This window comes from Sinohyriopsis cumingii, chromosome 12 (assembly GCF_028554795.1).
Source record: "Sinohyriopsis cumingii isolate HCF-2022 chromosome 12, ASM2855479v2, whole genome shotgun sequence".
NCBI lineage: Eukaryota > Metazoa > Mollusca > Bivalvia > Unionida > Unionidae > Sinohyriopsis > Sinohyriopsis cumingii.
The window spans coordinates 20,861,722-20,879,099 of NC_142972.1; the positions used below are offsets into that span (position 1 = coordinate 20,861,722).

The 17,378-nt window shown below is 34.1% G+C and overlaps 1 protein-coding gene across 2 annotated transcripts in view; it reads left to right on the forward strand.

The window, feature by feature from the left end:
* Window positions 1-845: 845 nt before the first annotated feature.
* Window positions 846-17,378, forward strand: part of LOC149786074 (catalase-like) — a 41,205-nt gene continuing 24,672 nt past the window's right edge. The window contains exons 1-6 of one of the 2 annotated variants that reach the window (XM_089976367.1): window positions 846-1,029; window positions 8,338-8,509; window positions 11,693-11,803; window positions 14,364-14,494; window positions 15,677-15,727; window positions 16,770-16,949. In XM_089976367.1, the coding sequence (XP_089832493.1) occupies window positions 973-1,029; window positions 8,338-8,509; window positions 11,693-11,803; window positions 14,364-14,494; window positions 15,677-15,727; window positions 16,770-16,949 (702 nt within the window). In that variant the 5' untranslated portion in view covers window positions 846-972. The remainder of the gene's footprint in view (window positions 1,030-8,337; window positions 8,510-11,692; window positions 11,804-14,363; window positions 14,495-15,676; window positions 15,728-16,769; window positions 16,950-17,378) is intronic. The other variant, XM_089976366.1, reaches the window with a different exon arrangement.

Sequence of the window (17,378 nt, forward strand, 5' to 3'; positions counted from 1 at the left end):
GGGGGGCGATGACATCGACGCGGTCGTCGATGTGCTTACCGGACGCTGACGACGCTGGGGATCGGCGCGCAGAAGGTGTTAATTAAACCAAATGACGATTGGACGATCCCCCAACGACGACGTCGTTTTTTTTTTACCAGGCGCTGACGACACTAGATCGTTGAGTGCAGAAAGTAATAATTAAGCAAAATAACGATTGGACAAAATGTCCGATTCGCCCCCCCCCCTCTCCCTCGGACACGATATCGTATCGGACTTGGTTAGTTGTAAATAACCACTTAGCAGCAGGGGGGGCAATGACATCGACGCGGGACGCCCGATGATTACCACGGGAAAACACCAACGAGATGTTGTCGCGAAATATAGCGTTTTCGAGCAAAAAACGCTAAGTCTCCATTTGCCAAACGGAGCCTTTATTTTTTTTTTTTGTTTGAAAAGTGAGATTTCGAAGGAAGGCTCTATTTGTCGTTTTGAGGCCTCAATCAAAATTTTGTCGGAATATTGTCCGAATCGCCCTCCCTGCTGCTAATGGAGCCTCGAGGTTCCGGCTGTGTTTTCCTCGTGTTGGACCCAATGGTTTGCCATACTGTTGGCTTGTTTGCAAGTTTGATTACATGCAGTGGGAATTTAGAATTTGCGAAGTGGCAAGCTTGATTGTACGTTAAAAAAAAAATATATATATATAAATATATATACCGATATCGTGAGTTACAGGGATAATGTGATTGAAAAGTATTATTCTAACTGGCTATCTCGCGTTCGCGTAACCGAGTTGCGCCATCGCGAATTTTTTTTCAACAGTTATGGTCCTGTTGGTTCACCATTAAGGTGACTAGTCAACCTAGATTACGGTGAAGGTCCCAAGTACTCTGTGCATCGGACTTTGCACATAGTGGGTGCGAGATCGTGGCGTTAGCATTGCAAGACTCTCAGACTTCGTTTGATTCAGTTGCGTCGTCTTCACCAGAAGCAATGGCTAACAGAGACAAGGCAGCTAACCAGCTGAATGACTTCAAGAAAGCTCAAACCGTGAGTTGTCAAGTCGGTGCTTTGCACAAAAAGCCTGTACAATGAGAGTGCTTTATTTATGCAATTATTTTGTGTAAGGAATATAAAGTCATTTATGCATACTCAGTTAAACGCGGTTTAAAAGTGTTCGAACATATGCCTATATTTAAATCGGATAGGACTACAATATGAATCGGGTTTTACACAAGTGCAGCAGCAAAAACAGTCTTGTAGGGCCTATAGAATTCCATTTTCAAGACTCGCCTTGCCCAACCCCTAGACTACCCAACCCCCTGCCATTCCAGTTGATACGTGACATTTCAAATACCTAGTATCTGTTTGTTTTTTTCAGTGCAAGCAATAAAGCTAAAGGATTATATTAGGTTCAGGAGAACAATGATATCAGACCACCAGAGTTAGGATTATTTTTGTATATGCATTGCACAAAAAAAATGTCAGGCACACGGCCAGTGGATTTGGCTTGAAATTTTTTTTACTTGCCTGGATTTAAAATCCACTTACCTAACAAGGCCATTCATTTCTTTTCGCTATTCTTTTTATACCCCCACCCCATCTCAAAAATAAAATTGTCTGCATGACTTAATATTAGTTATGAGACTGAACTCTCATTCCAGTTGTGCTCAAAAAGGGATCATAAAAGTAACATTTCCAAAAATATCTCACTTTCATGTTCATATGTGGAATTTTATATAATTGTGCCATACACCTTTGCATTTGCGATCTAACCGCTCCCGTGGCCTAGTGAATAGAGCGTCCGCCTCAGATGCGGGAGGTCGTGGGTTCAGTCCCTGGCTGAGTGATACCAAAGACTTACAAAAATGGTACTAACAGCTGCCTCGCTTGGCGCTCAGCATTAGGAGATTAGTGTTAGGACTTGTCGGCCTGGTGTCAGAATAATGTGACAGGGTGGGACATCATGCTACATGTTTGCGGCATGATGCCCCTGTACTAGACATCACTATAAACTGCCACACTGCAGACATCTTAGCAGTATGACTGAAAAATTGTTAAAGCTACGTTAAAAATCCAAGTCATACATGCATTTGCGATCTCTGATTGTATGCATTCAGCTTTGTCTTCATTGTACAGTCTGTGTATTTTGCCAAAATCTGTATATAGCAGTATTTATTTGAGAATTTTTTAAATGTTGCTAAATCAGTGTTTATTAATTAAAATTGAAAACAAATGATGTTGGAAAGGCATTGATCTTTTTCTTAAATCAGTCAGTAAAATTAGTAATGTAATGCTTTGTAATTGGTTTAAGGGATAGTATTGTGGTTGTATAACAATTATAGAAAACACTTGGCATTAACAGGATCAGCTTCTACCACCTCACGGAGCCGAATTAATTAGAATGTAATGTAATGATCCCAGTTTCTTTAGGGTGAAAAGATTGTAGTGGGGGATTTTATGTCTCTAATTCCCTAGCTTAACTTAATTGTGAAACAGTCATCACATAGAATACTAATTGATATTCTAGCTTAGCTTAAATATCAATCACTGGCAAAGGTACTGCTTCATGCATTTAACCACTGATGCATTACCTTTAGTCCACATGAGAAAGAACAGCTTAGTGTTCTTCTTTAGGTGATTAATCAGTATGTGTATGTATTGAATTTTTTTCTCAAGTAAATTGTCTTTTGTTTTAACATGCCCGATGGGCACTTCACTTAGAATACAGAAATGGCTTAATCTGAAATTAGAAGGGCCCAGGTCATTGGGTTATTTGATTTTTTGAGCACTGACTTTATGGATCATTTAATAACCACTTATGCACAAAGTTTTACTATTGCTTCACGTCTTATCTAGTTGTTTTGAATATTAGGGCTATGCTTTAGTCCAGTGCTGTCCAACCCGCAGGCTGCATGCGGCCCAGTTTTAAATGGCCCACCAGAGCTCAAACAGCTATATAGTCGTTGCTTTTCAGTTTTCTGCTGTGGCCCTTGGCGTCAAGAAAAACATTTTTCAGTGGCTCTTGGTGTCAAAAAGGTTGGACAGCACTGCTTTAATCCGTCATTCAGTGTAATATGTTACATTCAATTCTGATTGATGGTTTTATGAATTGTTCAAGTCCAGAGTAAAACAATAACCACAAATCAGATCTAACTCTAGCTTATTCTTTACACGACACACAGTTACTTGATAAAAATAGATTCAAATCAGCAGAGAAACTTAACACAAAAGTGGCTGTTAAATGATCAGTAAAGTACTTAAGTCGTACACGGGAAACAAGTTTGGAATGTCTCCTTTTATACTGATATATCATCAGCAACTGAACTTGCCAACAGCCAAAAATGGAATTTTACAAGAAATAATTTGAAAACAGCAGTGATGCAAAACAGTGTAGTTTCAACACTGTTTGCAAATTTGACAAGCTGAATGATTGTGTGTTTATCAGAAAAAAACATTCTATCTTGGGCCCTATAATATACTGTGTGAACATCTCTCTCTGGTCACATAAGCACGATGAAAACTTCAATAAACCACAAATCTTTCAGAGCCAATTTTTTGGGGAGGGGGCTTCCAAGGTTTTTGGTTTATGAGGGGTTCCACTATAAACAAATATATATATATATATATATATATATATATATATATATATATATATATATATATATATATATATATATAAAATCTTAAATTATGCACAATACATTACTTGCAAAAAAGAAATCACAAAAGTATCCACGATTTTATATCAATGTGTATCTAAATTACAACTCTGTCCACTTACAGTTTCTGTCAGTACAGACTTGTCTAAGTATTTAGAAAGAAAAAAAGAATGAAGAAAAACTTTTGGAAACATATTCCATTTGCTTCAGTAATATGATGAATTAATAGTATAAAAAGAAAACACTGTTTCATCACTGTTTTCAAATTATTTCTTGTAGAATTCCATTTTCTTTGACTATTTGAAACAGTTGTTGTTCCTATGCTGAAAATACCCCTCCCCCCTTTTCTTCACTGTAGGTTTTGGCACAGATCCATATTCATTGATCAGACCAATTTTGTCCTTGATATCTAATTTTAAGAAAACCCAATTAAAATATGTTCTATTGATCATGTAGACAAATAAATATTATCAACCACAATTACCTGCAAGCATTTAGTTCTGAATAAATAACTTCAAAACTTGTGAACATTTCAGATTAACCTATTGCCAGCACTGATCTGTGTCAGCATATTCTTCAGTTTTTAGTTAATCTTTATTCTTTAAATTTACAAATTCGTCTTAAAGATATGCTGAAATATAGTTCATTCCTTCAAAGTGTAGCCAGTAAAGATTGCAAGGTAATGGGATTTTGAGTAGCGCAAATAGTGGCTGGTTGCTCTGGCAGATTTAGGCAGGTAAATTACCTGGCTACTAATGCATAGGGAAAGCCCTGTAGTGGTTGAAATTATGTTGTTGTATAAGTTGGTTCATGATGTTGCATATTCTGAATGTGAAAACTATGTAATCTTCATTGTGTTATCTTCGGGTTGGAGTGGTTATATTTGTTAATGAAAATGGACTCATTTCTTTGTTGGCATTAGTTATCATCAGAATTGCCAATGTTAATGTTAATGTAAATGGACTCATTTCTTTGTTGGCATTAGTAATCATCAGAATTGCCAATGTTAATGTTAATGAAAATGGACTCATTTCTTTGTTGGCATTAGTAATCATCAGAATTGCCAATGTTAATGTTAATGTAAATGGACTCATTTCTTTGTTGGCATTAGTTATCATCAGAATTGCCAATGTTAATGTTAATGTAAATGGACTCATTTCTTTGTTGGCATTAGTTATCATCAGAATTGCCAATGTTAATGTTAATGTAAATGGACTCATTTCTTTGTTGGCATTAGTAATCATCAGAATTGCCAATGTTAATGTTAATGAAAATGGACTCATTTCTTTGTTGGCATTAGTAATCATCAGAATTGCCAATGGCAGTCATTATTCTCGGATAATGATTTCTTTGCCAATGAAATATTTACCAGTTGAAAATATAGGGCCATGTTCTATTATCTTCAGATAGTGGCCTTGAAGCTGCAGATAGCTGCTGGCATAGCATTTTTAAAGGCACTTGACCAGTTGCCACACTTTGCATACATTGTTTACTCTTGACTTTCTGCAGTACTTATTGAAATGTCAGAAGTAAACAAACAATAAAATGATTAACAACATAAGCTACATTAACATTTACTCGAAGAACATGATGCTTATAAAATGATGGTTACAAATTTTTGGAAACCCAGTGAATGTTAGAAACTTTTGGAATTGCAACTGTTCATTTCATCATATAATATTAGCATGTATGACATTTCTGCAGAAGCAGTTTTGATGACAGTCTTTGTTTGAATAGCATTTTTGGAAAATTAATTTGCTCACTAAAATCGTTAAACTCATATGCTAGATAAAAAGTTTTGATTTACATTGTTACAAAATTGAACCAAAAGTGTGCCAAAAGTTAGCAGAAAGTTTGCCAGAACTGTTTGCCACATCCATGCTGTAGATTGTTTTGCAAAACTAATTTGCATATGAAAAACAACATTCCTGCAATGTTTCTACACAGATATTTTGCATGGTTATAGGAAAATTATTGCAGGTTGCTACAACATACGGTACATGCCACAGGCTGGATTTTTGGTCTTGAATAACAGACTTTGATATAAGTTTCATTAGAAAAAAAATACATCAGATCCCTTGTTTTAGTCAAAAATAACAAACAGCAATTTTATGAAAATAACCCCTCCCCACCTCTTTACGTATCACTCTTATCTTCTTAGATAAATGTTGTGCCATGTTATTAATAAAATTTGCTGCTTTTATTTCTCCACAACTTTATAAAGCAAAGGTGTAATGCAGATACGTTTACACAAGAAGGGAATTACTTTTCTGTCTCTCTCACCCAATCTTTGTCCCGAGATATATGTAATTACCTTAAACATATGTAATTACCTGAACCATTATTACACTTGTTTAGAAGGATTTGTTGTGATTTCATTGCTCATAATATTGTGGAAAACAATGTGAAAGAACTGTACTCTCAGTCTATGTGGAAAGCTCGTCATGATACATCCCAGTTTGATTCAGTACAATTCATAGATACCTGTTTTCATCCTTTTTGTTTAGAAATTAAAAATAGTTAAACAGTAGTTATTTGTGTGTTTATTATCACAATTTATGCTGTATACTATGCAAAATACATAATGCAGTCAATACATTTCTGACTCGGATGCTTTCAGTTCATTCTAGAATGAAACATTATAGCAGCAAACCGAACCTTAGTAAATGAATGTAATTAATGCAGTTGGTAATTTTTAACTCTTCATTAATATAAACTGTAAATTTAGGAATTAGGTTTGGGTTAATGTTACCTGAGAAACATCATTTTAATCTGTTCATAATGTTCTATAAAAAGACTTGGGAAATTTACATTTGGAAGATTTTCTCCCATTTTGACCTTTATGGTTTGCTTGCTGAAATTCTCAGTGAAACTTTCCAACTTTTGCCATCTTAATGCTTATAATGCTTTGATCTAAAGCAGTCTGGTCTGAACTGCACATGGACAGGTGAACTTAAGCATGTAGGATAAATTCAAGATTTGGAGTAAAAAGGGGCCAGGAAATGAAAATGATGGTTCTAGTACGCAAAAAAAAAGAGAAAAAGAGGGAGAACCCCTATTTTTACCCTTGGCACATGTGTGAGCAAAATATCCAATCCAGAACAACATCTTTAATACATCTAGGCATCCAGCAAAATGAAAATCTCTTGGGAGTGGATGTATTCAGAAGTAACCCCAAAAATGCATTTCCCACCTCGATTTCTGGCAAAAATGACAAGAATTTCCATGTGTCAAGGGCCAATCTGTATAAGGCATGGCCTGATTGGACCATTAAAATTATAGTATGCTTTACAGGCCAGTTGGTAAAAGGGATGGTATAGGACCATTAACGTTATAATGTGATTTATGAGCCAGATGGTGAAAGGGAGGGCCTGATTGGACCATTGTTATTATAATATGCTTTTGGAGCCATTTGGTAATGCATCAAATTCTTATGATTTCAAGAGGACTGGACTACTTTTTTTGTCTATCAACCCTGTTGTCAGTTAATTCTGCAAGGAATACTCAAACTGTTTTAAACTATTGAAACTTCTTGTGTTCTGCTCTATGGTCACAAATAAAGTAACAGAAGAAAGTCAAACCAACAAGTTTTGTAAAACTTAGCACAGAATTTAATTATCAAAGTTGTAAATGAAAATGTGAGAGGAACTTACAGTATTATGAATCCAAAATAATCCTGATAAAGTTCTATTTAAGTCCTAGATGAATGAAAAGTTCTATATAAATTTCATAACTTAAAATGTACTGGTCTGCCAAGAGTCATAATATTGTCAAGATGGCATTGTCCAGAACTCTTTTGAATAATTCACAACAGTTCCAGAATAATCTTATAGTCCAAACAATGAGCACTTTCTGTTTCTTTGAACAGGCCAATTTCCAAACAAATGTTTTTCCTCTCAAATAATATCTAAGTACAACATAAGACTTACAACAGGAACACAAGTGAGAATGGCTCTAAAACTGGAATAAAATTCGATTGCAAAGTAGTCTCCTTATATATATATATATATATATATATATATATATATATATATATATATATATATATATATACACATACACCATCTATTGTGATTATAGACCCCAGGTGAAAAATAATACTACTCGATATGCATTGATTTGGCCAATTCATGTGACCTAACCCAACCAATGGGAAATTACAGAATTACTCTAGAAATGTTGAAACCCCATCAGCTACTGAGAAATAAAGCCTTAGGCACCACTAAGTCTTATTATTAAGATTATTATTAATAATTGTCATTACACACGTAAGTATCTATTTATAGAGCCTATGTAACTACTACACCCTTAAGATACTCAGGTCACATGTGCAAAATTTAACGAAGATATTCTGTATGATATACATCCATGAATACAAATTAAAAAATTAGACAATCATGTACCAGGAGTTACAAAAAAATATAGATATACATAACACATGTAAGGTGAAAAAACAACTCACAAAAACCAAACACTTTGAACAAAAGGAAAAAACTTATTCTTCGCATGTTTTAATTATAGGCGAAATTTATTAAGAGTTATCCCCTAGATGAAAAAAAGTACCTAGTACATATATATGGGGCTTATTGTTCTGGACACTCTCTGTAGGTGGATTTATATATGCTGGTGGTTAAGGTTCTGTTGTAATAAATGTAGCTGTACTTTAAACATGGGAAACATTGTTTTATAATTACAGAAACCTGATGTGCTGACTACCGGTACTGGGGCCCCAGTGGGGACCAAGACAGCCACAATGACTGTCGGTCCAAGGGGTCCAGTCCTTATGCAGGACTTTGTCTTCACGGATGAGATGGCCCACTTTAACAGAGAAAGAATCCCTGAGAGAGTTGTCCATGCAAAGGGAGCTGGTGAGGACTTTCTGTTACTACTTACAAGAAATTGTTTACAGGTTGAAAGTTCACTAAATTTCAATAATAACATTTTCAAGAAATCACCCATTTGTTGAAACAAAAATGATTTTTATGTTTTCAGCCTGCATTTATCATTAGTCATCAATCATTGTGCGTTATCTGTCCATCAAGAATTACTTGTTCCACTCTGGAGTCTATACTTCTGATGCAGTTTTAATCAGTCTTGTTTTTTGAGTTTATATTATCAAAATCTCAGACTAAAACTAAGTAATAAGCATTGTGTGAGATCCATGCAACGATAAGGAGGTAAACTTGAATCTGATTGGCTGACATTTTTAATAATTGGGAAGCAATATTTCTGATCTGATTTTGATCAGACTTGGAAAACTTGCTTCAGTCATGAAAATCTTGGATGAGTTTGATAAGGAGAGCCATGCATACTAATGAGGTGATCTTGCATCTGATTGGCTAAACTTGTTACCGTACTGGAAGGCATATTTCTGATCTGATTTTGATCCAGCATTGAATGGATGTTTATCTCAGTATTTGTGGCATAAAATATGGAATTAATTTCTGTGCACATTCAGTTTGCTGACTGATTTAAAATGTACATACAATATCTGAACCCACATATTAACAAACTATGAAGAAAAATTCATGATTGAGTTCTGGAATTTATTGAATTACTTCTTTTTTTTATTTGCTTGTTTTGTTGCTTATATAGAGGGGATATTTGCTTGAAATGAGTGTATAATGGATATACTTCGTAAAGTGATTCAGAATATCACTATTTTCACCAGTGGCAAGGCATGAGTGAAAATTCTTGAGGTTTTCATTCATGAGATGACATGTATCTGTTATTCACTTGGAGGAAGCCAATTACTTTTTATTTTATACTTAAATGCATTGACTAGCAATATCTTGATCGATAGCAGATTTATTGCTGTTTTCTTCATGATAATATCAGTGGTTTACCAGTTATGTTCTGTGGTGTTTTGTGTTTCCTCGCAATATCAGTAGCAACGTAATTCTGTTTCTTAATTCAAGGAAAAACAGCACATCCAAACAATTGAAGAAAAAATATTAGCATGTTATTAGATTTGAACTTGGTTCATCTGCATGCAAGGTGGAAATAGTTACCACTAGACTGCAAACATCTAAAAATAGCTCAAATTTATTGATTATAAGATTATTAACAATGCAGTGAAAATATATTTCAGGGATCAGGGATATTCAGACTGTTAGTGAATGTTAAGGATATTCATCATGTTAAAAAATATCAAATAATGCCCATTTCGTTTCATTGGAGTGTATGACTACAACTTTTAATGTATCAATTATACCCTTTACCTTATCCATGTCTTGAATATACATGTATACGACTGACCTACATATCAGAGATAAGTACCATTATCAATGTAAGGGACAGATGGTAGTGTGACAATACCTAGAGCAATTATTATGCAGGTCAGTATCTTGTAATGTAGCACTCTGTACTATGAACACCAAAATGTAAGTCAAGGACACATTTACTAAAGCAGGTAGACAAATCAAGAAAAATGTAAGCTTGTGCTGTTTGAAATTGATGTCTTGAAGCTTGTGGTAATGTAAAAATGTATATCCATGTACTCCCCCAACCCAATAAATCAATGGTGGAAGGTTTAGCAAAAGTGTTGCATACATTCAAGATACCTTTATCACTTTAATTGTTTCCATATTAATGTAGATAATTCAGGTTAGATCTTGGATATAAAATTAGAGTAACCAGATGAAATGTACTGAATAATGATTGACAGATTGATGATTTGAATGCATTTAGAATACACAAATACAGGAGTAAGGCTAAGAAATGGCTGTCCCCCCCCCACCAATTACAGAAATGTTTAAGCTAGCTTAACATGGTTTTTTTATTTAAAATAATGAAATTGAATATTTTGATTCACTTCCAATAGATGGGGATTTTGTCCCATGGTCAAAACTCCTGACACAAATAGTTTATGTATATATGACCCAATTAAGTAATACCAGCTCATAAGAAACCATATTTTGGTGAAGTGGTCCAAATATAATTTCACTTCCCGTTTGTGTACCTGGTTTCATCCACAGAGTCAATACATTCAGATGACTGCAAGACAAGGAAATGCTAGTTGCTGTGTTAATGGTTGTCTTTGGAAGCCTTTGCCAAGCAGAGATACAAAAATATAACTCCAAGATTTTATTACTGCATGCAACAGTACTTACCACCTACATTTTTTATGTCCCACCACAAATTTGGCAGGATCATATTGTGTTATTTTTTTTGTATCATCATTCTGTATGTCAGTATGGCAGGGACATATAATGTTATCTTTTTCCATCACTGCTAATGTATTTCTGTGAATATGGCAGTGGCATATAGTGTTAACCCTTTTCTGTCATTCATATATCTGTCAGCATGGCAAAGGAATATACTAAAGTGTTTTCCTTTTACATCATCCCTCTATTTCTGATTGTTTATACAGCTGGTTAGGTTTAGAGATTAAGTAACTGTGGTGATGCATTCATGTTCTATGAACACCTTTCTAGTCTGACTGTTTTTTCTTTGTTAAAAAATGACCCCCCTGTGTTCCATCATGTCATGGATTTGCATCAGTTTTATCCAGGAATTGTGGTGTTATTTATGTGCTTGATGTTATGATTCCATTCAACTGTCAGTGGAAGATTTTTCTGAGATAACTTGCCAAAGACAACTATAACAACACAAAAATAATGAAGAGTTCATAAAGGTTTTGTAATTTTTTTAATTTGCTGGATTTCTTTCTATACAGTTATTAGTTTTTTCCACATCTTCACTCAACAGGTGATTCTAGGCCATATGGCCAGGAGATCAGAACTCTTGAGCTAGAGTTTAAGCTTGAGATCAAAACTCTTGAGCTAGAGTTTAAGCTTGAGATCAAAACTCTTGAGCTAGAGTTTAAGCTTGAGATCAGAACTCTTGAGCTGGAGTTTAAGCTTGAGAATAAAACTCGAGCTAAAGTTTAAGCTTGAGGTTTTTATGATTGCCAGGTCAGGATTACTTGATCTGATTTATAACTCTATATACCAACAAAAAAGTCAACATATTGGTATAAAATATAAGAATGTTAGATATAATTATAGACATATGGAATAGTTTTAAAATTTCATAATCATTGATTTCAGGTGCCTTTGGTTACTTTGAGTGCACACATGACATAACCTCGTACTGCAAAGCCAAGCCCTTTGAATATCCTGGCAAGAAGACACCTTTGGCTGTGCGTTTTTCAACAGTTGGTAAGTAATTCTTGCCATGTGTTTCAGAATATTTAATACCTAATGTTAGTTTTGTTATTCCCACTTTACATGCAGTAAGGACATTTTGATTTGATTATTTTTATGTCCCTCTTTCCTGCGAAACATGTTTGCCCAGTTGCATTACTTCATATTGACAAATATAATTTATGCCAATGAAGTAATGTGTGTTTGCATGAAAACATTGTTAGTACAATTGCATGAAAACCACCAGACAAGTAGAATCTGATAGCTATCTATGTATGTTTTGACCCTCATACAACTGAGGCATTTTTTTCTATTTAAAATTTAATTTTTTGTTTTATTAGTTAGGGACACTTGAAATTCGCAGAGTTTGGAAACCACTCAAAAGTTTGACACTGATGCATTTGTGTTAAGACTTATTGTAAGGTACCTTTGTAATTATGCACATTAGTATCAAGCATTACCTCAATTAAAGCACTCATATGGCAAGTGCTTCAGAACTGGGCTACTAAACATGACCTCAGTTAGAACACATGTAAAGCAAGTGTTACAAACTGGAGTTCCAAGCACAACCCCAATTAGAGCACTTTAAAAGTGCTACAAGCTGGACTGCCAAGTATGACCAAAGTTAGAGCAGCTGCTTTAAAAGTGCTACAGCTGGACTACCAAGCGTGACCCCAATTTGAGTGCTTACTTTAAAAAATGCTTCAAGCTGGACTTCCAAGCATGACCCTAATTAGAGCACTTGCTTTAAAAGTGCTACAAGCTAGACTACCAAGCATAACCCCAATTAAAGCACATGCAGACTGACTTTAGTCTCATCCTGGTATCAATGTATAAAGAAGAGGCTTCTTTTGTATCCTTTTGGCATATACCAACTTGTATGGGCAATTATTATATATTTCATAGTGGGATACTGAAATACATCTGTGGGAGAAAAATGATACTGATACAGTGGCATTACCACTTTTAGTAACACAGTGGCAATATCACTTTTGGAACTTCTTTCTTTTTTCATGTAGAAAGTATACCTGCCCTTATGTGTGTTATTCAGACCCGCATTTCGAACCTCATGATTAAATATAGTAATAAAAATTTTAAAGTGGCAATTTTCACATTCATCACAAACTGAAATTAAATGACAATTGAAAATTGAATAGTTTCTGCTACCACAGCCACACAAAAATTGTTGTTTCAGTGTAGAAATGAACAAAATGAAGTATGAAAATTCTTACATGTAAACACACAATCATTAAAATATTTTGTTGAAAGATGTTATGAAGTCAGTCAGAGACACCTGCTCTTTTATGTTTCTAGATACCCCACACCGACAGTTATCAGTTTGTGCATGAAATCGGTCAACAGAAATCAAAATGTTTTTATGTCATGCTAATACAGGAAATCGGTCAACAGAAATCAAAATGTTTTTATTTCATGCTAATACAGGTTTTTATGGACAAAATACACAATCTGAAGCATTTTATGTACAAACTAGTTTTGTAAATTGTCACTATCCCTAAATTATTGTCAAATTTAGGTACTTTTTTTGACTGTAGCAATGCAAAGTGATGGTTTTTGTCTTTAAAAAATACATAATAAGAAGAAAATCTTAATGTTTTATTTCCAAATATTTCTCATGTGAATTGGAAACATGTTGTATTGTCTGCATTGGCTTTGCCACTGGTGACAGTACATTGTTTCCACTTCTCTAATGAAGTATTTTTACATATCAACTTAAGAAACATGGAAAACATCTGTTTATTGATTAATTATGCAAAAACAGACCATACATAGTTTGTTAAATTATTATAATTGGCAAAACACTTGTAGATAACATTTTAACTCCGATGCTAAATTATAATTACCAAAACACTTTTAGATAACATTTTAACTCCGATGCTAAATTATAATTACCAAAACACTTTTAGATAACATTTTAACTCCGATGCTAAATTATAATTACCAAAACACTTTTAGATAACATTTTAACTCCGATGCTAAATTATAATTACCAAAACACTTGTAGATAACATTTTAACTCCGATGCTAAATTATAATTACCAAAACACTTTTAGATAACATTTTAACTCCGATGCTAAATTATAATTACCAAAACACTTGTAGATAACATTTTAACTCCGATGCTTCACTGATTACATATGGCAAATGACAGGTCTTTAGATAATGCAGTGTATTCACATATTTTAAACAAATATTTTTTTTTTTAAATGCAGAAAATTGTGTTCATAAACACTTATGTTGTTTTATCTTGTCTATGTTTTTATTCTGTGAGAAACTTGAAGTACAATCTGAATTATATTTGTGCAGATTTTCATTGTAGGATGGTAACACATTGCAAGTCTTTGCTTCCCATGTTTTGTTTTCCAATGTGCTTGACTTTTTTCTGGGATTGAAAATCTGGTGCAGGTTTGTATTGGTGTTCACAAAATACTTTATGAGGAATTTTGAAAAAAATTTAAGTTTCAGGCCAGGGATAAAATATTGAATTCATAAAAATCATACCTGAAATGTTTGAGCATAACTAATTATGTAAGAATGAAGAAAATGGTTCTTCCAGGTGGTGAGAGTGGCTCAGCTGACACGGCTAGAGATCCTCGAGGATTTGCTGTCAAATTTTACACTGAGGATGGAAACTGGGATTTGGTTGGGAATAACACTCCCATCTTCTTCATCCGAGACCCAATGTTGGTAAGGCATTTATGTTTATAGTTTCCTCCAGGCCCATATGTGTGGCTTGTGCCACTGTTTAGATTGGTCTAATTAAAAGCACCGTAATGCTAAAATATGGATGGAAATAATTCACTTCATTTAAAGATTTTAATTTTTATGTGAACCTTTTTTTAATCTCAGTCTAAACTGCTTTATCCATTTCCGTTGGCTTTCTTAATGTTAAACAAGTGCTTTTGATAGTATCAGCAAGCATCTATACAAGTGGGGCAGGTATGACATGGAAAATGAACTTGTCACTTAATCATGTCCTTCTTTTGGTTATATAACAGAATAAGAATTTATTAATATTATGTTTCCAGCTCCCAAATTTCATATCTCCCCCCACAAATGTATAACATAAGATCAACTTCTAAGCAAGTTTGTATGGCTGCTTGATTTTATTAATATTGTATTTCAACTTCCCAGGTTTCCTCCATACCAAGCAGAGTTAAAACACCAACTTAAAAACAAGTTTTTGTGGTTGCTTTTTTAAAATTTTATTATTATGTTGCCACTTCCCACATTTCATCCACACCTAACAGTTAAACATCAACTTATGAACAATTTTATGTATTACGTTTGATTTTATTAATGTTAAGGTTCCACTTCTAAATTTCGTCTATTCCCAAAAGAGTTAAAACATGAACTTGTAAGCAAGTTTATATGGTTGTTTGATTTTATTAATGTCAAGGTTCCACTTCCTAAATTTCATCTATTCCCAAAAGAGTTAAAACATGAACTTGTAAGCAAGTTTATATGGTTGTTTGATTTTATTAAAATCATTTTTCCACTTCCTAAATTTCATCCACACCCAAAATAGTTAAGATATTAACTTACAGGCAAGTTTATATGGCTATTTGATTTTAATATTATGTTTCCACTCCCCAAGTTTCATCCAGAACTAATAGTTATAAATATCAACTTATAAGCAAGTTCATGGGGTTGTTTGTGTCTATTATATTACATTTCCAATTCCCAAGTTTCATCCACACCCAGAGTTAAACATCCCTTTATAAGCCAGTTTATATATATATATATATATGGTTGATTTTATTAATATTATGTTTATACTTTCCAAGTTTCATCCATTCCCAAAAGAGTTAAAACATCAATTTATGAGCAAGTTTATATTGTTGTTTGATTTTGTTAATATTTTTTCAGTTCCCAAATTTCATACATACTCAGAAGAGGAATCCCCAGACTCATTTAAAGGTAAGATTTATGTTGTGAAATACAGTACATTGTGTCAAATGTTCAGACCTTGGGGTTGTTGCAATAAAGCATGATGTAAATGGTCTCACAGTTCATGTGTTTTTTAGGCATTAAGGATGCAGTGGACCAGATCTAAAACAAATATACAGTCTGTGCATTAATATTACAAACACAATATTATTGACAACTAATTTTTTTAAAAGCATTATCTTAACCGATATATAATTACACACACTACTACATGTTTTGTTTGGAGTTGGTGAAATAGAACAAGTTTGATATGGTGTCAGGATACATTGAGGCAATCAGTCTCAGTTGTATTCATGAGCCATATTGAATAAGGTAAATTCGTTGACTGTCAGCAAAGTATGAATGTGGTTTTGTATTTATTATGTATTCTTTTTATGCTTTTCAAATATGTTTAGCTTTACAGTATAAATTAAATTGAAAATGAATTGGAATTTATAAAAGTTTGATTTACGGCATCTAAATTATTGACACGGATGAATGAGAAAGCTTGTAAGTAGTTCCAGTCAGGTGTGTGATATGGATTAAATAGCTGTATCAAATGCCTGTTAGACTGTAAGATTAAATGGGTATGTAATAGATTTTGTCTATCTTCTTTCAACTTGTTAAAATACTAACCTTCCCTACCCTCACATTAAAAAGTACCACGTCATGTTTTTGGGATGTTAAACTATAAAATACACCTCATCATGTCATACAGAATTATACATTTTGTATATCTGTCATTATTCAGAAATTTATAAAACTTGTCAAATGATTGAAAACGCTTTGGCTTAGAAATTATGAAACTTACAGTTTGATTTTGAACTTAAGTTTCATTTGCAGCAAATCACAATGAACTTTTGAAAAGTTCTTTGCGATTGGTGGATAACAATATTTGAAGTTTAGAAGTTTTACAGTCTCTGTGCCTGTTTGTCAGGGTTTGCAAACCATAGAGATATCACACTATTCAGTCTGTTACACTGCACATTATATGCTGTGATTCTTTAGGTAATTTGTATTTGATTTTATCAAGGACCCTGACATGTTCTGGGACTTCATCACCCTTCGTCCAGAAACCACCCACCAGGTGTCCTTCCTCTTCTCTGACCGTGGCACCCCAGATGGTTTTCGTCACATGAATGGCTATGGCAGTCACACATTCAAAATGGTGAACAAGGACGGCAAGCCAATCTACTGCAAGTTCCACTGGAAGGTATATAAACTCACCACATTCACCTTGTACAAAGAAATAGGTATTTATGTACCACTGGTTGCAGCAGGGGCATGTTGATTTTGGATCCTGTCTGGTCAACCAGCTGTCTGCCTGTCTGGTGTTATGTTTTGAGATGCCTATTTGCACAATTACACAAAATCAATTTGAGGTAGAAAATTGAAATCTGGTAGGCTTATTTTTAGCTTTATGTTGATGACATGCCTAGATTTTCAGAAAGTGTCCAGAAATGTGTTGGATAATTAATTAAACATTGTTTTACAGCAGAAATGGTTTTCATGGTGTTCTTTGATGGTGTGTTAGGTGGATTCTGATCAAATCTTGTCATGGGAGATGTGCATTCTGCTAAGAAAAAGTGGTCTCTCAAGACAGGTGTTTCCTCTTTCTTGAGGTTAGCACACTGTATGCCAA